Source organism: Zootoca vivipara, chromosome 14, assembly GCF_963506605.1.
Source record: "Zootoca vivipara chromosome 14, rZooViv1.1, whole genome shotgun sequence".
NCBI lineage: Eukaryota > Metazoa > Chordata > Lepidosauria > Squamata > Lacertidae > Zootoca > Zootoca vivipara.
Genome location: NC_083289.1, coordinates 32064416 through 32079321, shown reverse-complemented (window position 1 = coordinate 32079321; position 14906 = coordinate 32064416). Strand labels below are relative to the sequence as shown.

The 14906-nt window shown below is 46.7% G+C and overlaps 1 protein-coding gene across 1 annotated transcript; it reads left to right on the top strand.

Moving 5' to 3' along the window:
* Positions 1–8158: 8158 nt before the first annotated feature.
* Positions 8159–12799, top strand: LOC132593167 (uncharacterized protein K02A2.6-like). Its single transcript, XM_060282507.1, has one exon. It carries the CDS (start codon positions 8638–8640, stop codon positions 12712–12714), a length of 4077 nt encoding a protein of 1358 aa, XP_060138490.1. The 5' UTR covers positions 8159–8637; the 3' UTR covers positions 12715–12799.
* The last annotated feature ends 2107 nt before the right edge of the window (positions 12800–14906 follow it).

The following is a 14906-nucleotide window of genomic DNA, read 5'->3' as shown; positions in this document are numbered from 1 at the left end:
GTTCTTGTAGATACTTGGGTCCAGAGCCACTGATGGGAGTTGTAGTCCAAAAGGTTTGGCAGGTCACAGACTCCTATCTGCCTTAAAGTTGAACTCTTAATAATTATTGCAAAAACTCATGGACTAGAGTGGATGGAGTGAATTCCAGATGGGGAAACGGATGTCATTATAAATTTGTTGATCTTTATGGTGCTCAAGACTAAGAAACATATGAAAAAACAAAGCACATGTGCTTCCCTCTATTATTATTTTTATCAAGTGGAGCAGGGAAGAGTAAGGAGAACTGGGGAAGTAAGGAAAAAGAGAGGTTGAACAAAATGAGATATTGTAGATAGGGATTGCAGTAGGCAGAGATGACAGCTCATTTTAACAATGCAATGGTGAGGACAACTTTTGCACAAATAGAAAAGAAGCTGCTTTATACCGAGTCAGACCATTCGTCCATCTATTGTCTATACTAGCTGGCAACAGCTTGCCAAGATTTCAGACAGGAGTCTTTTCCAGCCTTCTGTGGAGACACCGGGGATTGAACCTGGGTCTTTAATGTGTGTAGTGCATGTTTTCTACCACTGACCCCATCCATATACAATCAGAATGATGATCTTAAATCCAGTGTCTTAGACCACAGGCCAACCCTACCACATCCCACTTCAAGGAGAGCCCCTGGCTTCTTAGGCCTTGAAGAACGTGAGAACTTTGCGATACCAGGCTGACTTCAGAAGCACAAGAGAAATGCAAGGACCTCTCCCCTGATGACGCGCTGAATCTCAGAGTTACTTGGAGAGCTGTTGGAAGACATCATGCTTCATTTTGAATATCTGAGCTTTGGCCCTCCTCCTTTCCCAAAAGAAGGGAAGGAGCTTGCTATTGACACTTGTGCTGGGTCTTGAGCTCAGTGGAGTGCCAGAAAAACCCCATTCTCTCCTTGGAAGGGAGGGCAGGATCAGGGCACAAACGAATTTGGCTGGTTACCAAGTTGAGCTAAGATTTGTGGACCCCTAGCATTCATGCATTTTACTATAGATTTTATGGAGAAACAGCCACAGACCTCTGTGTCATGAAAGGTTGTGCAACCCCTCACGTACAAAAACCCCCAAGTGATAGCTATGCTAAAATCTGAAAGAACCCTGCGGCAAACAGCCAGTGCTTGTGAGAAGGTGACGATGATCTTGGGCAAAGGAACTGCTGCAGAGAGTGGCAGTTTCTACCCCATAGCTTCTAGCATACTCTCCTCCCTGTTTCAATTTTTTGAAATTTACAGCACCTTCACAGCTGCTCCTGTAAACCTTGAAGGTCATGGAATAGACGCTGAAAGAGCTAATGAATTAAAAAACTTGAGTATGAGGTTAAACACCAAGAGCCATTTCCAAATCGTCGTTTTTTTCTTACTGCCTTCGGTGAATTTATTTTTATTTACAGATATTTTTAGCCTGCCTTTCAATGCAAGTGCTCTCAGGATGGGGTACAGTAAAGCAATCTAAAACCTTATCAACAACAACATTCAACGGTAATACCATAAAGCAAGGGCAGTAACAGAACAGCAACTGGTACAGCAATGACAAAATTGGGGGGAAAACCCAGCTATTGGGAATGTCAAATAAATAGGTCTTTGGCTGGCGATAGAAACTAATAAATGTTGGTGTCATCCATATATCAGAAGAGAGGACATTCCATAAATGGGACATTGCCATAGAGAAGGAATATTAGTTGGCATGAGCCTGCTTATGCATTGAATATACTTCTGGGGACTGTGGTAGGGTGCCACTTGAGCTGAGATTGTGCCTTCAGCCTTGTAGAATCAGTTCTCTCATTTTATTAGAATCCCCATAGCATACTGATGTGTCTTCAGTTAACAAAGCAATAATGCATACTCGGGATCTCTTAACAGTCAACTAATCTCAATTAAGTGATTCTGAATATACAAAATAAAAAAAAATTCCTTCCAGCAGCACCTTAAAGACCAACTAAGTTTTTTATTTTGGTGTGAGCTTTCGTGTGCATGCACACTTCTTCAGATACACTGAAATAGAAGTCCCCAGACGCTTAGACGTAGAGAAATGGTGGGGAGGGGTATACACTTCTGAGTATACACTTCTGCATAGGACATTCTGTGTTGGATTAATAAAAGTTTCTCTAGAACAAGGCTCCAGATACTGCTGAACTACAGCTCCCATCATCCTTGGCCATTGACTATGTGTGGTGCAGGTTATGGCAGCTGTAGTTCTACAACATCTGGAGAGCCAAAGATGCCCCACACCTGAACAACATTGGTAGGTATGGAAGCTGCAGCTAGCACAAAATGCTGTGGGTAGGCGATTATCGGGGTGGCTTATTGCCAGCACGTAACACTAATTCTGAAAGAGCTGCACTGCTGCCAGTACACTTCTGAGACCGTCTCAAGGTACTTGAACTGGTGTACAAAGCCTAAACAGCTTCGGGTCTGATCACCTAAGAGGACACCTACGCTGCTATAGACAAGTCCACCCATTAGCATCAGGCAGGGAGACTTTCTTGCCTTTGAGGCTTGATCAGCAGCTGCTCTGGGGAGATCCTTCTTGGTGGTGGCACTTCAGCTTTGATGCTTCTCTTATTTGCAAGCTTTATTTGTCAAGCTTTTTAACAAGTAGCCCTGTTGACAAGTAGCATTTTTGACAAGTAGCATCTGAAGGCAGCCCTGTTTAGGGAGGCTTTTAATGTTTAATAGATTATATTATTTCATTTTTCTGTTGGAAGCCGCCCAGAGTGGCTGGGGAAACCCAGCCAGATGGGCGGGGTATAAATATTATTATTATTATTATTATTATTATTATTATTATTATTATTATTATTAAGTATCCCCAATACAATTTATATAGCAAAAGCAGACTAAACACTGGAATAAAAACTACAAATGGCAAAGCAAGCAGCAACAGTAGCAGCAAGCTTAAAACAACACTTAGAACCAACAATTATTTTTTTTAAATGCAAACACTCTAGACTTTACATGAGGTTGTCTCCAGCTAAGTTCTACTCAAAGAAGACCCATTTAAATGAATGGACATGACTAAGTCTAGCAGTTTCTATGGGCTCTAAGTAGAAATTGGTTGGGGACAATTTCTGGTGCCTAAAGGATAGCAATGTAAGAGTCAGCAAATATTCCCAAGAAAAGAGTTAAATAGTTCATGCCTCTCTATATTCTGTGGTAGCCACGTACCTTACTTATGAATTTTGGGAACACACAGCTGTCACTTGACAGATTCACAGGGGAGAAAGTGGATTGGGGCCTTTATGCATCTACTTGGATACAGAGGCATACCAAGCCCAGGGTGTACCCGGTGCGGTTTTTTTTTTGTCAACACCCACCCCCCAATCGACAGCTCAGGGTAGGCGCCGAATGTCACCCCCTCAGCGATGAAACCTGGGGTGATCTGCCCCCCTTCCTACACCGCTGCCCCCCACCCCCGCGACTCCCAAGTACCCCGAGCCATCAGGGGAAGGGGGTAGCTATGCCACTTTGCTGGGGTGCTGGCAAACCAGCGTAGCTCGTCCTCTTGGGAGCCATGGCTCCTGTCCGTCCCCCTCCCTCCCTCCCCGGCTCGCTGTAAAGCGGCAAAGCAGGAGCCGCTTGGGGGGGGGCTCGCCATAAGCAGCTCCTGCCGGCAGCAAAGGGATCCCACCGCCATCCGTACGGTGCTCCAGTGGCGCCGGTGGCAAACTGCTATCTACAGTGCATGTGCAGCATTGCTATGCACAGCGCATGCGCGTGACACCGCACATGCATTGTACGTAGCGGTTTGCCACCGGTGCCACCCGAGAGCCATACGGAGGGCGGCGGGATCCTCTGCTTGTGGCTGCAGCGGCAGCGGCGGGATCCTCTGCCTGCGGCTGTAGTGGCGATGGCCACCACCATCCATACGGCGCTTGGGCGGCACCAGCTGCAAACCGCTATGTGCGGCATCACCCGAGCACCATTTGGACGGTGGAGGGATCCTCTGCTCACGGCTGCAGCCGGGAACAGAGGATCCTCCACATGCGGCAGCGGCAGCGCGATGGCTGCTAGGGGCGGTGGGGCGAGCACCTCACGGGGTGCGTTCTTGTCACACACACCCAAACATGGCACCCGGGACGAACCGCCCCTCCAGCTCCTCCCTTGCGACGCCACTGCTTGGATACTCCCAGTAGGACATATCCAACTAACTTTTACTCACATTAACCCACTGACATTGATAGGAATAGGTTATTCATATCTACTAATTTCAAGGAGTCTATACTGGGTATGACTTAACACTGCATCCAACCCCATTCTTCTGGCTAGCTGTTGGCATCTGAAGTCTGATTGTTCCTAGCAAGGCATCATTTGAGATTAAGTTTAAGCACTCAGCATTGCCATGTGAAGAAGATAATCTTAACAAAGGTTGTTTTTTAAATAAAAAAAAGCAAATATTAATCAAGGGTTTAATGGGGATGTTTGGCATGAGCTAGTCCTGACCTTGTACCATACACAGGAGTCCACAGAGGATGAACCACACACACACACACACACACACACACACACACCATGTCAAGGACCTTGAGAAACAAGCAGTGCCCTCCGGTACTACTATTGAGGATCCTCTTGAGAAGCCTTCAAAGAGGAGACCTGCTGAACAACCCATGGAGCTTTCAGAAAAGGACATAGATGCATCCCAGTCCTTAAAAACAATGGCACCAAAAACTCTGGGTCCAGACCAAAGCAACAACATAGTAGGATTCTGCATCCCCCTAAACACATTGTGCAACTCATGAGTAGCAATCCCTGAAACTCCGTCACTTCTGCAGGTTGTGGTTAGGGTTTGGAAGGCCACTTGTGCCTTCCACTTGCTGGAAACAACAAGGTTTGGGGCTGCTTGTTCCTGATTCTGGTGCCTCCTGTTCCCCAAAGAATGCTGTTTGGTCTAAACTGATCCCCCCCCCAGTTATTCTGGTTTTGACCCCCCATTTTCCTCTACAAATATAGCCTTTGAGGACTTCTGTCACACACTGTTATAAATACATTATTCACATTGATAAACAGATTGTAGATTATTCCAGAATTTCAGTTTCATTGCAAAGATTTACAAGGGCAGCCAACATTGTGCATTCTGAAAATAACTGTTCAGAACCCAAAGACCTTCAAAAACTATTTTTCTTTTCACCAGAATTTGAATTGTACAAATGCTGAAGTGTTGCATGAAAATCCATTAATACGGAATAGTCACAGCAACTTCTGAAATATGAGTTGTTCGGATGGACTCTCAGATTCTTACATACTGTAATTTTGCACCTAAAATTTACACTTTTTGAAACCAATTCAATTTCTCCCTAAAATCAACCTGGAATTATGCAAGCTATAGGCAAATCTATGTTTTTGACTTACTGGATGACAATTTTTTAACCTCATGGGGGAAATGCCATTTAAAAAGAGCACTTTAGCATATTCCTGCTGCTTTTTATTCTCGTGAGGATTAAGGCTGCAAGCGTTAACTGGTAGATTAATCAATCTGATCCTAACTGTGATTGCTAGAAAGTGTTTTACTGAGTTCAATGTGAGTAACTTTCAAGTAACTGCATATAAGGATTCCTCTGTAACTGAGTAACTGGTGATCAATTTTAAGGAGTGAAATTGCACCGATTCTGGTGTGTCATTGCATACAGTACTTAATATACCTTGGTTTACAACCATAACCCATTCCAGAGGTCCGTTTCTAAACCACCGGGGGGGGGGTGGAGAGCAGGGGGCGGGGCTGGTGCGCATCCCAGAGGCGTGGTGCGCTGCCCACAGGGGCGGGGCACACCACCTGCTGGGGCGTGGCCGGGGGTGGTGCACTCCCCCCCCCACACTCCTCTTTCTCCGCCACTGAATCCAAAAAAAGGTTGCAAACTGGGACACGCACTTCCAGGTTTGACGTGTTTGTAATCCAAAACGTATGCAAAACAAGATACCACTGTATTTATCTTTCCAAAAATATATGTGGTAACTGTACATTGAATTCTATAGTCCTCGGTATCTTAAAAAGCTGGCTATGCTTTGGTTTTGGCAGTATGCAGATTTGTTTACATTGGACTTGATTGAAAGGCAGATGTTACATTATTTCACTGATAGCTCTTGTGAAGCCAAAAGTGCAATTTGCCTCACTTGATGTCACCATAAATATGTTGCTTGAAATTTTTTGCCTTTAAAATATGTAAGCCTTCGTATTAAGGCTATTCTAGTACTAAAGGGCTTTTCATTGATTACTATTCTGCTTTTTAAAAGAAATGGTTTAAATTGAAATAAATTTACACCTTGCTTATTATCGTAATGCAATAGAATCAGAGGGATGGAATGAACGTTTTATAAACCTGCAAAATCTGTCTCTCCCCCCCTCCCCCATGGGTCTTGGAAACCAGTCTTCATTTTCTTAATTTCTTGGACTGTGAGGGTATATCTCTATTCTGTAGATTTAAACTACATAATAAACAACAACAACAATAAGTAAACTGGTTTATCAGTTATTGCTTCTCTTCCAGGAATCCCTTATTTTGGTATGGGAGCCTAGTGATCTCCAATACCTTCACCAAACTACAATTCCCAGGATTCTTTTTGGAAATCTTCAGCATGCATGACTTACTTGAGAATAGCCCCTTAAGGTCCCAGTCGTCTGCAGAAAGGGCTGAATGGATTAACTTCCCAAACATGAGTATGTAATAACCTTGTCCTCCACAAATTCCCCTGCAGTATTTAAAAACAAAATACAGGGCATTACATGTATTAAGAACATGTACTAAAATGGAGTTCCCTTTTCTCAATTTCCCTCAGTATGAATTACTGTGAAGGTTTTATTCACATAGCACCTTTGATGTCCGTGATGCAGAGCATGAGGAGGAGGAGATGGTAGTGTTTGCAATGCACCTTTCTGGTGTTGGTGGAATAATTCAGATTTGATAAACATGATAATCCAGTACCAAATATTGCTGCCCTGAGCTACTTTGGGAGGAAAGGCAGGATATAAAACAAATGATACTTTTCTGTCAGAGTAGCCTCAGGTGTCAGAGCATCCACAGCTATATTCCCTAAAGTAGAGACATGGGAAGCTACCTTCAACTGAGTCAGTCCATCTAGCTCAACATTGTCTACACCAGGCACAGGCAAACTCAGCCCTCCAGATGTTTTTGGCCTGTAACTCCCATGATCCCTAGCTAGCAAGACCGGTGGTCAGGGATGATGGGAATTGTAGTCCCAAAACATCTGGAGGGCCAAGTTTGCCTATGCCTGGTCTACACAGACTGACATGGACTTTCAGAAGTCTTTTCCATTCATACCTGGAGATTCCAGGGATAGAACACTGAGCCCTTCTACAGCCAATCTTTAGGGTCTTCTGTATTTGAAAGCTGACACTTTATATTTAATACGTGGTTGAGAAACCATTAAAAAAAATAAGGCCGAAGGAATAGTAACCAAGCTGGCTCCAGCTTTGAAGCGCTTTGTTGGTTTGCTTTTGGCTTTTAGGTTGTCCCTCAAAGTTCATGGTTGTAAACCAATATCAATCCATAAACCCAATACAATTAAAATATCCAATTCCATCCAAGAAACATAAAAGCCAGCGCATCATCATCATCATCATCAACAACAACAACCAACATCTAAATTAGCCTCCATCCAATTTTCCTTGAAGTCTTAAAGAACCATTTAAAATTTAGGAAGGGAAAGTATTTGTCTGGTCTCATTTGTGATAAAATTAATTATTATTCAGCAGGCATTTTAAGTGAGTTTTTACTCTGATTTTTATGGTTAATCTTAACCAATTTCATCTTGACAGTAATTTTTGTTGGTGTGTTGGTGTGTACTATAAATACGAAGCTACGAACATGAGTTTGACCAAACTGTGGGAGGCAGTGCAAGACAGGAGTGCCTGGCGTGCTCTGGTCCATGGGGTCACGAAGAGTCGGACACGACTAAACGACTAAACAACAACAACACTATAAGTAGATTAAATTAAATAAATTAAGAAAGAGATTAAAGTCTTAAATGTTTGGCTTTTGCCTTATTCAGCCATGTGGGTGTGAATCAAAGGACATTCTAGCCAAGGTGGCAGTTACAGAACTCTAAGGATGGAATATTCAGATGTGTGTTGTGTAGTTGAATGTTATCAGAGATAGAGGTTATCTTTCTGGGTTGACATTGTTGTGTATTGAGTCAAAGGATTTTATATCTGTATTATTATTGTCTGTATTTGCATTAGGATAAAGTAACTGCCTTTTGGTCCCAGAGGGTACAGCTACTGTTGGTTCATTTAAGCTGCTGTATTTGGATCCTCTGTCTTATTGGTTTCCTCCAAAAGGCAGCACTGTGATTGCGTGATATTGTTCCCTCCAAAATGTATCCCTTCCTAGCTAGTCCCCTGTCCCTATAAATGTAGCTTTCCTCTCCTCAGTCTTCAGTCTTGTTCACTTTAATAAAGAGCTGTTACTAGAGAACTGTCTCCAGCATGTTTTGTCAAGAGAGCTGAAATCACAAACCCCACGTCACAACAACTGGCGACGAGGATGGGATCCGGAATGCTGAGGAGCGGTTAAACACAACCCTGCCTCAGAGTCCGGATTGCAGCTGAGAACAAGACTCACTGGCCAGCTGAGAAGACGACCCTGCCCGCTAGGACAATGGAGAGTCCAAGGGTATTGGAGCCCTTCCAGCCATCAGAGCCCCACACCTGGGAAGACTACGTCGAACGCTTCGAGTTCTTCGCAGTGGCTCAAGGGATCACCGATGCCAGCAAAAGAAGGGCCACATTCCTGAGCTACTGTGGGCCCGAGACCTTCAAGCTAGCCAAGGCATTACTTGCTCCAGCTAAGCTGAGTGAGACATCTCTCCAAGATATTCTTGCCTGCCTAACAAGCCACTTGGCGCCTACTGAGACCAAGATGGCCCGGCGGATGGAGTTCCATAAGAAGAAGCAGCGTGCTGGGGAGTCTGTATCCACATTTCTGGCTGAACTCCGGAAGCTCGCTCAGCACTGCGGCTTCCAAAATCTGGAAGAGACTCTCCTGGATCGGTTTATTGGGGGTCTGAGCAGCAAGAAAGCCAGAAGACGCATCGTGGCTAAAGAAGAGGTTACCCTTGCTTCAGCCTTGAAGGAGGCCACCGCCACGGAGAATTATGAAAGAGAGGAGCTTGATGCCAGTCGCAAGGCCACTAAGCCACAGATAGAAGTTGCGCATGCCATGGACGAGCTAGAGGCTACTCCAAGCCAGAGCCCAGTCCGTGGGGTTGAGTCGGTGCGTCAGGCCTGCACAGTGCACAGAGATCGCCGAGGCAGTTGCCCAGGTTGTGGCGGAAACCATGAAAGGAAGAGTTGTCGTTTCAGGGATGCTATCTGCCGGACGTGCGGAAAGACGGGTCACATCGCCAGGGTCTGTAGATCGGCGGCGTCGGGAGCGACAGGAGCACCTAGACTGGAGCATCGCAGACCGCCCACAGCAACTCGTTTTCTAAAGGACTGCCACTACGTAACGGAGATCAATGGGAGGGCCGTGCAGTTTCCAGCGCAAGGCAAGGCACACGTCAAGGTGAAGATTGAGGGTCAGCAGTGCGACATGGAGGTGGACTCCGGATCTGCATTCACCATCGTGTCAGACCAGACCGCGAAGACATTCTTCCCCAGGGGTAAGTTGCCCCCTCTGGAGCCCTTTCCGGCAACCTTGCAGTCGTACTCAGCAGGCCGCATCCATGTTATGGGAATGTGTGCCGTGAGAGTACAGTTCCGGGACAAACAGGCTGTACTCAAACTGGTGATTGCGAAGGGCAGTCGCCCCAGTCTCCTGGGCACTGACTGGTTCCCTGCCCTGGGACTGAGTATCTCAGGGCTTAATTCAATCCAAACCTGCCCTGAGATGAGCGAGGTATTATGCAAGGAATTTGCTGGTCTCTTTAATGGAAAACTGGGTTGTTATAAAGGGCCCCCAGTTGACTTCGAGTTGGACCCCGGGGTGGCTCCAATCCGACTCAAACCAAGGCGAGTGCCATTTGCACTGCAACCCAAGATCGAGGCAGAGCTGGATAAATTGGTCAAGCAGGGAGTTCTCTCACCCGTGGACTCTGCTAAGTGGGAGACTCCAATCGTCACGCCCCTTAAAGCAAATGGGGAAGTCAGGATATGTGCAGATTACAAATGTACTATCAATAAGGCACTCAGGGGAAACTCATACCCCATTCCAGTTGTATCACATCTGTTGGCTAAACTGGCTGGGGGCAAGGTGTTCGCCAAAATTGACCTGGCACAAGCTTACCAACAGCTGCCAGTAACCCCACAATCAGCGGAAGCACAGACTATTGTCACACATAAAGGGGCGTTCAGAGTTAACAGATTACAGTTCGGAGTTTGTGTGGCCCCAGGGATTTTTCAAGGGCTCATGGAACGCCTGTTAAGAGGTCTGCCGGGGGTCTTGCCATTTTTTGATGACGTTTTGATTGCTGGAAAAGACCCACAGGAACTGGTTGTGCGTGTCCGTGCAGTGTTGCTCAAGTTCAAGGAGGTGGGGTTGCAACTGAAAAAGGAAAAATGCAGTTTTGGGGTGCCAACGGTGGATTTCTTGGGGTTTAAAATTGATGCATCAGGCATCCACCCCACAGATGCTAAGATTAAGGCCATCATCGAGGCACCACGACCACAGAACAAGACGGAGTTGCAGTCATTCCTGGGACTTATTAACTTTTATCATTCGTTCTTACCCCAGAAAGCTTCGGTAGCTGAACCATTACATAGACTATTGCAGAAAAAGAATGTGTGGCGATGGGGGCGGGAGCAGCAGAAGGCTTTTGACTCCTTGCGAGGAATGCTGAGTAGCAGGAGCGTCCTTGCTCATTATGATGAGTCAAAGCCGCTGGTCCTGGCATGTGATGCCTCTCAATACGGTCTGGGGGCTGTGCTGAGTCATAGGGAACCGGATGGGTCGGAAAAGCCCATCTCTTTCTATTCCCGTACGTTGTCGCCCACGGAGCGCAACTATGCTCAAATTGATAAAGAGGCACTGGCTATTGTGTCCGGAATCAAAAGGTTCTATGATTATTTGTACGGTCGCCAATTCTCCATTGAAACGGACCACAAACCACTGTTAGGGTTGTTCAACCCAAACAAACAAACGCCACAAATTCTCTCCCCCAGAATGTTGCGTTGGTCAATATTCCTGAATGGGTTCCAGTACACCTTGACCCATGTGCCGGGGAAACAATTGTGCCATGCTGATGCGCTGAGTCGCTTGCCCCTTCCTGGTGGGAGCAATGAGGATCCTGCTCCGGCGGAGCACATTATGATGCTAGAAACACTTCCGGGGGCTCCTGTAACAGCTACGGATATAGCTGAGAAAACGAGGAAAGATGCTGTTCTCTCCCGTGTGCTCACTTGGGTGGGGAGGGGGTGGCCAGGTGGTCCGCATGAAGAAAAATTCAGGCCTTATGCGACAAGGCAGCACGAATTGTCCATGCATAAGGGTTGTCTCCTATGGGGAGATAGGGTGATCATCCCAGCACCACTGAGAAACAGGGTTCTTGAGACGCTTCACATGGGACACCCGGGAATGGTCAGGATGAAGTCGCTAGCCCGATGTTATGTGTGGTGGCCTGGAATGGACCAGAACATAGAACAATGGGTACGAACATGCAAGGCATGCCAAGAGGTGCGGCCAGAAGTGGCCAGAGCACCAGTCCACTGGTGGGAGCAGTCCAGGACTCCCTGGAGCCGGCTGCACATAGATTTTGCGGGGCCATTCCAAGGGAAGGTCTTTTTGGTTATCGTTGATGCATATTCCAAATGGTTAGAAGTGGCGATGGTCCCTAGCATGGCATCAGCTGCCGTAATCAAGGTGTTGAGGCAGCTGTTTGCTACCCACGGGTTACCTGAGACCATTGTATCAGATAATGGGGCAGCTTTTGTATCCCAAGAATTCAGGGCATTCTTGGCTGATAACTTCATAAGAGGGGTCACATCCGCGCCCTTTCACCCATCCTCCAATGGGCAGGCTGAGCGCATGGTAAGAACAGCCAAAGAATCCATTGCGCGCTTAATGGAGGGTAACTGGTCGGCTCGCATTGCGCGAATGTTATTTTTGCAGCATGCGACGCCGTGTACTGCGACGGGCAAGTCGCCAGCCGAGCTGCTCTTAGGTAGAAGACTGGTAACGGTGCTGGATTATGTCCACCCAGATAAAATGCCAAACCGTAATTCAAGAGCAACCCCCCAGGCTGAGACTGACACAACAAGGTATCTCGCCCCTGAAGATCTGGTCTGGGTGAGGAACTATTCACGAGGTCCGCGGTGGGTGGCTGGTGTGATCACCCGGGCTAGTGGACCTGTGTCCTATTATGTGACCTTGGAAAATGGGCAAGTTTGGAAGAGACATATAGATCAGCTGAGGCGCCGGGCGCTCAGCAGGGAGGAGTCAGATAATTCATCCCTGGCTAATGACGCACAGCTGCGAGACCAGAGTGAAAATGGTCCAGAGGTGCAGTCACCAGGGACTTCAGCAAATGAACCAGGGTCTGCTAGTCCTCATGATGACGAGGTACAGGTCGGGGACCCTGAGATGTCTGGGACTCCCTCTGTTCCTGATGAAACCCCTATAGCAGCTCCTCCACCACAGGTAACACCCAATCCAGAACCTGCAACACCTGTTGTCAGGAGATCAGGTAGAAGTTGTAGGACCCCACAGTACCTGAGGGATTACGTCTGCTGTGCTCACTAGGGGGGGAGGGGTGTTGTGTATTGAGTCAAAGGATTTTATATCTGTATTATTATTGTCTGTATTTGCATTAGGATAAAGTAACTGCCTTTTGGTCCCAGAGGGTACAGCTACTGTTGGTTCATTTAAGCTGCTGTATTTGGATCCTCTGTCTTATTGGTTTCCTCCAAAAGGCAGCACTGTGATTGCGTGATATTGTTCCCTCCAAAATGTATCCCTTCCTAGCTAGTCCCCTGTCCCTATAAATGTAGCTTTCCTCTCCTCAGTCTTCAGTCTTGTTCACTTTAATAAAGAGCTGTTACTAGAGAACTGTCTCCAGCATGTTTTGTCAAGAGAGCTGAAATCACAAACCCCACGTCACAACAGACATCACATGGTGTTATGGTGTTATGTCCAGAAATACCCTCTTGTTTCTAGTGTCCTTTGATCAGATAGCATCTTTAAAAGGGGACTCCAGCATAAAATTGCTAAACTTGACAGTTGCGGCTGGTGGGGCCGAAGGCAAGGAACTCAACAGCAAGTAGACCCAGAGCCAATTACAAGCAGGACCAGCTAATTCTAGCTTCCCCCCCATCTTCCTCCCTGCTCAGTTCTATCAGGATGGCACTGAGACTAAGGCCTCACCTGCACTGCCACTATGCATTTAGAGCAGTATCATTCAACTTCAGTAAGTTATGGCTTCTTGTAAAGAATGCCAGGCACCACAGTATTTTCAGGGGTGCAGAGATTCCTTAGGAGACCTCTATTCCACCCACAGAGTTACAATTCCCAGAGTTCCTTGAGAGAGAGGAATTGACGGTTAAAGCACTATGGAAATTCTCTGCAGAGAATAGGGGATCCCCTTGCAACTCTCAGTACCCTGACCAAACTACGGTTCCCAGGAATCTTTGCGGAAAGTTGTGACTGTTTAAAGTGGTATGATATTGCTTTAAATGTCTGGTGCAGAGGGATTGTGAGGAGGAGGAAGGAAGCTGACACAAGCAGTGCCACTCCTTGTGAGCAAGAAGGAAGGTGGGGGCTGAAGGCTGGCTGTTCCTGCTCAGGCTGTGCCCAGTTTGGCCCTAATGGACCAGCCTCCACTGAAACTGGATGAAGGGTAGAGAGGGATGTGTAATGCATAGAAACTAGCCTACTGAACAAAAGTAAAATTTTACATCTATTGCGGCTTCCACTTTTGCCTCTGGTCCTACCCACCGCATGTGGCCCCCAGAAGGCTGCTCAGAATATAATGTAGCCTTCATGCCGAAAAAAGGCTCCTCAGCCCTGTGCATTTCAATTTGTGTAATGCCTGGATGCTTAACCTCCCATCGCTGTTGGTCTACACCTCCCCCCCCCCCATCCCAGACCACGGACCATTCTTGCTGTGGCTGATGGGAGCTGGAGTTTCCCATCCCTGCCCTGGAGCTTTGACTTGATGATCTATGTGTACCTGGAATATAAAGACTTGGGAGGCTGTGGGGCCAAGGATCCTCTACAACTGCTGTCTCGGAGCTGGCTGAAGCGAGTTGGAAAAGGTACCCAGGTGAGTGAGCCACCAGCGTTCTGAAATTGGAATCTGCACAAATGTGGCGGAATGTTCAGCACACAGCCCCGCCTCCCCATTGGCTGTGGCACAGCTAAGAAAGGGAAAGTGTTCTAAACAGAATGCTGAGCATGGCAACAGACAATAGAGTGGATATGTGCATGTGCGTGTGCGCATGCATGCATGTACTGTAGCATCCAGGGGATCAGAAGAGGAAAAAATGGCTCATGAAACCTTCCTCCTTACAATTCTCCCTTGCAAACTGTGAAGTCTAAAAGTTGCTAGATATTTTCCGGCTATTATTTGCTGAAAACCTGCCCTCTGCCCGACATACATTCATGGGGCCACCCCAGCACATTTTGTTGCCTGAAATGAAGGATAAGTTGGTGTCCCCAGATTCTGCGTGTGGAATCCAACCAGACTGGCTTTTGAGTCCTAGGTCGCATCAGCACTGTACGCTTAAAGCAGTATCATACTGCTTTAAAACAGTCATGGCTTCCCCCAAAGAGTCCTTGGGAACTGTAGTTTTGCTGAGGGTGCTGAGAGTTTTTAGGAGACCCCCATCCCGCTCAGAGAACTACAGTTCCCACAGGTCTCTGTGAGGAGATATTCACTGTTGAACCACTAATTGTAACTCTGTGATGGGAACAGGACTTGAAATGCCAAAATTATA

Bases quoted from the DNA above. Each gene is read 5' to 3' on its own strand.
- LOC132593167 (XM_060282507.1), top strand. From the start codon at position 8,638: ATGGAGAGTCCAAGGGTATTGGAGCCCTTCCAGCCATCAGAGCCCCAC.